This window comes from Propithecus coquereli, unplaced genomic scaffold (assembly GCF_000956105.1).
Source record: "Propithecus coquereli isolate 6110/MARCELLA unplaced genomic scaffold, Pcoq_1.0 Scaffold676, whole genome shotgun sequence".
NCBI lineage: Eukaryota > Metazoa > Chordata > Mammalia > Primates > Indriidae > Propithecus > Propithecus coquereli.
Genome location: NW_012152796.1, coordinates 540,640 through 549,048, shown reverse-complemented (window position 1 = coordinate 549,048; position 8,409 = coordinate 540,640). Strand labels below are relative to the sequence as shown.

Here is an 8,409-nt window from a genome sequence, read left to right as displayed (position 1 = left end):
AGTGTTACAGCAAGTGTTACAGCAACCGGTCCCAAAGGAATAACCAAGCGGCACGCAGAGAGTTGGAGGGTCAGCGTTTATTCTTGCCGGCGGGCCCAGAGGAGACAAGTCTCCAAATTCTGAGCACCGCTTTTTTATTTTTGTCAGGTTTTATACTTTTTTTGGGTTAGACATACCCAATAGCATACAAGCATAAATGGTTAACCAATTAGCAATAGGATTTAAAAGACAGCCAATTAGCAGCACTTCTTACAAGCAGTAAAGTTATAACAGGCTCATAACTTCACTTAACTGTTTTGCGGTTTTAGCTAACAGGTGCATAATTCTACTTAGCTGCTTTTGTGGATTTAAGCGGAATTAGCACTGAAATTTCCCCAAAAAAAGAACTAAAAGTAGAACTACCATTTGATCCAGCAATCCCATTACTGGGCATCTACCCAAAGGAAAAGAAGACATTCTATAAAAATGACATCTGTACCTGAATTATAGCAGCATATTCACAATTGCATAGATGTGGAAACAACTCAAGTGCCCATCAATACATAAGTGGATTAACAAAATGTGGTATATGTATACCATAGAGTTCTACTCAGCCACAAAAAAAATTATCTGGGCATTGTGGCATACACCTGTAGTCCCAGCTACTTGGGAGGTTGAGGCAGGAGGATTGCTTGAGCCCAGGAGTTTGAGGTTGTTGTGAGCTAGGCTGCTGCCATGGCACTTTGGCCCAAGCAACGGAGTGAGACTGTCTCAAAAAAAAAAAAAAAGATGCTTTGTAAATTATAAAGGACTACGCAAACATCAGTCACATATTGTACTGGAAGCTTTGGAGCCTGAGGCCTAACATAGAGCTGGTGATCAATATTTGTAGTATAAGTGAGTAAATTACATTGATTAGCTATGTGATCTCAAGGCAAGAATAATCTCTGCCTCTCTTGGACCCCATCTGATACCACTTTCCCCCTTGTTCAATGGGCTCCAGCCATACTGTCCTTTTTCCTGTTCCTCCAACACACTAAGCTCATCCTGCCTCAGGGCCTTTGCTTCTACTAAAATTGAGATGAGATGCAGCTGGAAGATTTGAGAACTGGAGTGTCATCACGATCAGACTTGTTATCAAGATCCCTGGGACTTTTGTGCTGGGAACATCTGCAGGGCAAGCGAAGGGACCAGGGAGGATCCTACTACAATAACCTAGGTAAGAGGTGGTGGCTTCCAAAGACTGCGGGAGGAGCAGGTCTAGGGTTGGAAGACAGAATTGAGGGGTTGACAGTTACTTTGAAGAAGCCTGTTAGACATCCAAGGAAAACTGTCAAGTAGACAGCAGGATGCATAGGTCTGCAATTAAGAGGAAGGTCTGAGCTGGGACCTCAACAAATGGTTATCTATCATCCGCAGTAATATGGAACCCCAGGTCTACCACTCACTAGTAGCGAACTCTTGAATAAACCATTTCTGGGTTCTGGGCCTCAGTTTCTCTACCAATGAAATGGGGAAAATATTCCCACATAACAGAACCTTTATTGGAAAGAAAAGAGAAGTGTCCAAGTGTGACCGTGAGCAAGATGAGAACCCTGAGCCAAGAACTGCACAAGCCCGTCCTAGAGGGCAAGGGCTGCTTGGGGCTGCTGAGGATTCAGCGACCGGTTTTCGAATCCTCAGCACGCGCTCTGAAGTGCCAGAGTTAGCAAAGAAAAATAAGCCCCAGGGCCCGCACAACAACGCGGGCTGCAGCGCTCAACCCTCGCGAGATTTGTTAGTCAGGCCAATTACCCCCCCTTTCTACCAACATCTCGCGATACCAAGGCACAAGACTGGCTTTTGACCGGTTAGGGCTTGCGGGAAAGATGGAGTATTCCTCGTTGGGTACGCTGGAGACCGCGGACGACCGAGGCGCCGGGCCTACCAACAGCTCAGAGGAGCGGGAGGGCCGGGAGCCGGACGGGGTGCGCTTCGACCGCGAGAGGGCGCGCAGCCTGTGGGAAGCCGTGTCTGGTGCCCAGCCGGTGGGGAGGGAGGAAGGTGAGTCCGGGGGCTTCAGAGGCAGGAAGCCCCTAGCCCGCCCGCTCGGCTCTCGGGGAGTGGCGGAAGCGCCGTCCTGGCTCGTGGACCGGCCCCCGGGCCTACGGTCACACCCCCTGGCCCGCCTCCTTGCATGACGCGCTCCGGGCCTCCTGGAATCGTGCTCCGCTTCAGGGCCCAGGCACACCAAGAATCAGGTCCCCTGCGCGCAAAGGGTCAAGGGCCGCTCACACTCAGGCCCAGCGTGTTTTCCCCCCCTCCTTCTTCATCTAACAGAGCTCAGTTTTTCCCAAACTCGAGGACTGTAATCCCTATTCGCGTTCTTTCGGAGACCCCCAGGGTCTTTGCCAAACTCGTAGTCGAGCCAAGTAGCCCTCACCATTTCTCCCTGACTCCCCGTCGTCCCAGTCTCCAGATTCCCCCTCCCGACCCCCACCTTTACCCCGTGTCTCTTGCCTCCCTTCTTTCAAGCCCCACGCTTCTGAGAACTCTAGAAGGGCCTTCTCCTTACCCTTTGTGACCGAGTCCTGGTTTACCCCTATTTCTAGCTGTCTGGCCTCTACTTGTTGGGTCCCTGTTCTAAGGTGCGGGCCAGGAACCTGAGAAACTGGCTGGCGGGGTGGGGAACCTGCAGCAGCCTCAAGGCCACATGTGGCCTTCCAGATGCCCAAGTATGGCCCCTCGACCAGAGTCACTAATGTTCTGTGAAGTTTGGATTCAAGTCAAAAAGCTGCACTCAAGGATCCAGAAGGCCACGTGTAGCTCCAAGGCAGCAGGTTCCCCACCCCCTCTATGCTTTGGCTCCAGTTTCTTTGTATCCCACACTTGACTCGAAGTTGTGGCAAACAGTGTGCACAAGGCCACGTCAGGGGTCACTTCTGAGCTGAAGCTTCCCAGCTTGCTCTGCATTCGACCTGAGACTGGGTAAGGTGGGAGCTAGAAAAGAGAAGAATGGAAAGGGCTCATCTGACCTGCTTGTGTGACCCCCTTCACAGTCTTTTACAGAGCTAGCTACTCAACACTAACTCATATGTCCAAGAACTATATCTGGGCTTTTGTGCTAATCCTGTCAGGTATCTGCAAGAAAATCAGATTTCTCTAGTGGACTGTTTCCTTGCTGAGAAGACTATCTTGGGAAGTTTAATAAGTTGTCAGCGAACAGACAGTCCTGGATAAAATTGAATTTTCTACCATATCCAAGGAAGATATATTTAAATTTTGGGTGTTACACAGACCTATATCCTAGTGTATATTTCTCCAGTTTAAAACAAGTCTAGGCCCGGCACAGTGGCTCACGCCTGTAATCGTAGCACTCTGGAAGGCCGCAGCAGGATCACTTAAGGTCAGGAGTTCGAGACCAGCTTGAGCAAGAGCGAGACCCCCATCTCTACTAAAAATAGAAAAAATTAGCTGGGCATGCCGGCACATGCTTGTAGGCCCAGCTACTTGGGAGGCTGAGGCAGGAGGATTGCTTAACCCCAGGAGTTTGAGGTTGCTGTGAGCTAGGCTTACAACACGGCACTCTAGCCAGGGTGACAGAACAAGACTCTGTCTAAAAAAATAAATAAAAAATAAAAACAAGTCTAGCCTGACTCCTAAATTAATATGTATACTATTTCTGGGCTCCTGTCTCTCTCCTACTTTCAAACTTGTTTCATGCAAAATTTCCTTCCCCTACCTCAATTTTCCTTTCATTAATTTGACAAACATTCACTGATACCTGCTCTGTTCCTAGAACTGGCTGGGCATCAGAGCTACAGAGATAAAAAAGATACTCTCCTTGCCCTGGAGGGGTTTGCAGTTTAGTCCAGGAAGTAGACGCCAAACAATTGCAGTATAATGTGAGGGATGCAATGAAGAGGATGGTCTAAGAGTTGGGAGTACACAAAAAGGAAGTGATCTTTGGCCTTGGAGGACAGGGAAAGCATGCCCTGGACCTCGAAGCAGAGAACACAGCAACTGTGCTCTGAAAAGTGAACTGTCTGCTTATGTTTATATGCATGTACAATGTTACTCTTATGACCCAGTTCATTTCCCTCCTCTCCTCACTTCTCCCATATTTATGTGAGGTCTAGGTAGATACCTGCAACACTAAATTCTACTCACTGTTTTTTTCCTGTTATCACTTCCATTGAGTTATAACTTATATACCACAAAATTCACCCATTGTAAGCATACTAAGTGATTTTTATTAAAATTATGGAGTTGTGTAACCATAACCACAATCCAGTTTTAGAACATTTCTGTCACCCCGATTAGTGCCTTTGCTCCTTTTATATTAAATCCCCACTCCCACACCTGCCTTAGGCAACCACTAATCTGTTTCCTGTCTGTATAAACTTACCTTTTCTGGACATTGCACATAAATAGAATGATCCAATTTGGAGTTTGGCTTCTCTCTCTTAACATGTTTTTGAGGTTCAGCCAAGTCACAGTGTATATTAATATGTCATTTCTTTTTATCGCTAAATAGAATTCCATTGTATGAATATACCACATTTTATCTACTCAATAGTTGTAGACATTTGGATTGTTTCTAGTTTGGAGCTCTTGTGAGTAATGCTGCTATGAACATTCATGCTCAAGTTTTTGTGTGGATATATGTTTTATTTCTCTTGAGTGTATCCCTAGGAGTAGAATTGTAGAATTGCTGTGTCCTAGGGTAACTCTATCCCAAGTGACTGAAACTACAGGTGCACACCATGTCACCTGGCTGATTTTTTCTATTTTTAGTAGAGACAGGGTCTTGCTCTTGCTCAGGCTGGTTTCAAACTCCTGAACTCAAGCAATCCTGCCTTGGCCTCCGGGGTGCTAGGATTACAGCTGTGAGCCAGTGCGCCTGGCCTACACGCACAGATTCTTTAATTTGCAGTTGCATAAAAGAAAAAAAGCTTTGTCTAAAAGCTTGGGGTCAGCAGAAAGGAATGTTTAAGTTAATATTAGTAATTCTGTTAATCATAAACTGTAGTATACTTGGCCAAAGTGACCAGTTAAGCAAAATTGATGGGCTGCAGGCATGACTTAATCCTTGTCTTGCTTGGCCTTAGGTCTTGTTTATAATTTGGTATCTTATTGCCAAAAAGAGTGTGTTTTGTGAGTCTTATAATCTCTATTTTAACATTAATACCGGTCAGTTGTTGTGTCTAAACTCCAAAAAGGAAGTGGTATAACTAGACATGTCCAGGTTCCCATCCCGTCATGGCCAGGAACTCAGTTTTTAAGGTTTCTCTGGGGTCCCCTTGGCCAAGAGAGGCGTCTGTTCAGTTGGTAGGGAGGGGCTTGAGATTTTATTTTTAGTTTATATTATCAAAAGAGAATAAAATGTACTGTACTGAACTTGCACTACAATTTTGTTTTTTTGGTATTTTTTGACACAAGGTCTCTCTCTGTTGGCTAGAGTGCAGGCGTCATTGTAGCTCCCTACAACTTCAAACTCCTGGGCTCAAGCGATCCTCCTGCCTCAGCCTCCCAAGTAGCTAGGACTTTAGGTGTGCACCACCACCCCCAGCTAATTTTTCTATTTTTTATAGAAATTGAGGTCTCACTACATTTCTCAGGCTGATCTCCAACTCCTGGCCTCAAGTGATCCCACCTGGGCCTCCCAAAGTGCTGGGATTATAGGTATGAGCCACCACACCTGACCCCACTGCAATTTTAAATAAAAGTGGCAAGAGTAAACATTTTATCTCAGGGGAAAAGCATTCAGTCTCTCACCATTAAATAAACATTTTAGGTCTGGGCTTTTCATAGGTGCCTTTACCAAGTTGAGGAAGTCCCCTCTATTCCTAGTAGTAAAAGCTTTTATGATGAATGGGTGTTGAATTTTCTGGATCCTTTTTCTGAATACGGTGAGGTCATCATATGGTCGTTGCCCTTCATTCTTGAGAGAAAGCAGGGACCCTTCTTACAGGCCTGCTGGGTGCCCCTAAGCATAGAAATAAAGGAAAATCTTGAGACCCTCCAGGGAAAGTTCCAGGGACCTAAGCAAGCCAGAGTCATGAGGCGTTTTGATTCCCTGTGGAACCTAAAAGAGATAGCATCTTAACATATGTTCTTGAGTTTGTTTTTCAGAACCCTCCACCAGATGGAGAATGCAAATAAGGCAGAACAGAGGAATTGAACTCTGATGGATATTCTTTGTTCGAAATTTCTTTGGAGGAGGGGAGCTTTGTGGGGGGAGAGCTGGAGAGAGTCACACCCATCTTAACATTCTTTTCCCTTAATCCAGGAATCTCTGAATCCACCTATGACCCATAGGCACCTACTCCCCTTCAGGATATCTGCCTTTTGGGGCCAGGCCGATGTATAATCTCCACATTTTGATTTGCAATATTCCCTGCCACTTCTGCTTCCCTGAAATGTACCCCTACCTTTAAAAACCCTTGCTTTTAAACCATCGGGGTCTTAAGCGTTAGCTGCCTGTTTTCCTTGCATGGCACCATGCCATAAAAAGGCCTCTTTCTCCTGCTGCAGCTCTCAGCTTCAGTGTCTAGTTTTACTGCACCAGGCAAGTGGCCCCCAGTTGGTTCAATAACATTCTCTTAATATGATGTATTGCATTAATTAATTTTCATATGTTAAATCATTAAGGCTTTTGTTTCTGTGTTCATAAGAGGTAATAGTCTGTGAAAAAAGGAATATTCTTTGGTAATATCTTTACCTGGCTTTAGTATCAGGTAATACAAGTCTCATAGAATAAGTTTGGAAGTGTTCCCTCCTCATCTACTTTGTGAACGAGTTTATGAAGGATTAGTAATATTTCTTCTTACAATATTTTATAGAAGTCAACAGTGAAGCTGCCTGGGCTTTTCTTTGTGGGAAGATGTTTAATTATTAATTCAGTTTCTTTACTTGTTTTAAATATATTCACATTTTTTTGTTTCTTCATAAGTCACTTGTGGTCATTTGTGTCTTTCTGGAAACTTGTTCATTTCATCTAAGTTGTCTGATTTGTTGGCATAAAATTTTTCATAATATTCCCTTACAATCCTTTAAATTTCTATAGGGTTGATAGTGATGTGTCCTCTTTCATTTCTGATTTTGGTAATTTGTGTCTTTCCTAATTATTTCCTTGGTTAGTCTAGCTAAGGATCTGTGAGTTTCTTGATCTTTTCTAGTTTCTAAGGTAGAAGCTCATGTTGCTGATTGGAGACCATTCTTTTCTGATGTAGATGTTTAAGATTATAAATTTCTGGCCTGGTACGGTGGCTCACACCTGTAATCCCAGCACTTTGAGAGGCCAGGGCAGTAGGATCACTTTAGGCCAGGAGGTTGAGACCAGCCTGATCAACATAGTAAGATACCATCTCTACAAAAAATTAAAAAATAAAATTAAAATTGAAAAAATTATAAACTTCCCTCTTAAGCACTTGTGATATTATGAGATATATATTTATTTTTTTCCCCCTCAAGGTTCCTGGCCCACAGCTTCTATAATCCTTGTAATTTCTTAAGTGACTAGAGCAATGAAAGTACCTTTTTTTTGTATTTCGCCTTTTATCCTTGCTCCAGAGCAATAAAGGTGAAAGATGGCCTTTTGTTACTTGTAACAAGCCCCTTTCAACCACATCAGAATATAGGCTAATGAGGGATTTTTTGGAAAGTCCCTAGATAACCACAGTGTGGGAGACTGGTTCCAGGGAACCAACCACATGCTTAGAGGATTGGAACTCACAGCCCCCCATCTCCAGGGAGGGGAGAGGGGCTGAAGGTTGAGTGATTACCAATAGCCAATGCTTTAATCAATCATGCCTGTGTAATGAAGCCTCCATAAAAACCTAAAAGGATTGAATTTACGGGATTCCAGGAAGGTGAACAAGAGCACATCCATGTTCCTAGAAGGTGGCACACTCTAATTCCACAGGGATGGAAGCTTCTGTACTCGGGACTCTTCCATACCTCACCCTGTGTGTCTCATCTGGCTGTTTATTTGTATCCTTTATAATAGACTGGTTAATATAAGTAAGTGTTTCACTGAGTTCTGTGAGGCTGCTCTAGCAAATTAATCAAATCCAGCAAGCGGGGTCATGGGAACCTCAACTTACAGCCAGCTGGTCAGAAGCACAGGTAAAACAGCGTGGACTCTGGAGCTTGTGATTGGCATCAGAAATGGGGCTCAGTCTCTCACCCTGTAGGATCTGATGCTATCTCTTGGTAGATAGTATCAGAATTTATTTCAATTAGAGGACACTAAGCTGTTGCCTGCTGCAGAATTGATTGCTTCCTTGGTGTGTGTGTCGGGGAGCCTCACACATTTGGTCACAGAAACCTGTGTCGTGAGACTATAATAGGAGAGGCCAGGCACAGTGGCTCACGCCTGTAATCCTAGTGCTCTGGGAGGCCAAGGCAGGAGGATTGCTTGAGCTCAGGAGTTCGAGACCAGCCTGA

At 44.6% G+C, this 8,409-nt stretch overlaps 1 protein-coding gene across 2 annotated transcripts in view; it reads left to right on the top strand.

The window, feature by feature from the left end:
* Positions 1-1,793: 1,793 nt before the first annotated feature.
* The window catches only part of ZNF346 (zinc finger protein 346), a 49,065-nt gene continuing 42,449 nt past the window's right edge, over positions 1,794-8,409 (top strand). For both annotated transcript variants that reach the window (XM_012660753.1, XM_012660752.1), the window contains exon 1: positions 1,794-2,022. In XM_012660753.1, coding sequence (XP_012516207.1) covers positions 1,848-2,022 — 175 coding nt within the window. In that variant the 5' untranslated portion in view covers positions 1,794-1,847. The remainder of the gene's footprint in view (positions 2,023-8,409) is intronic.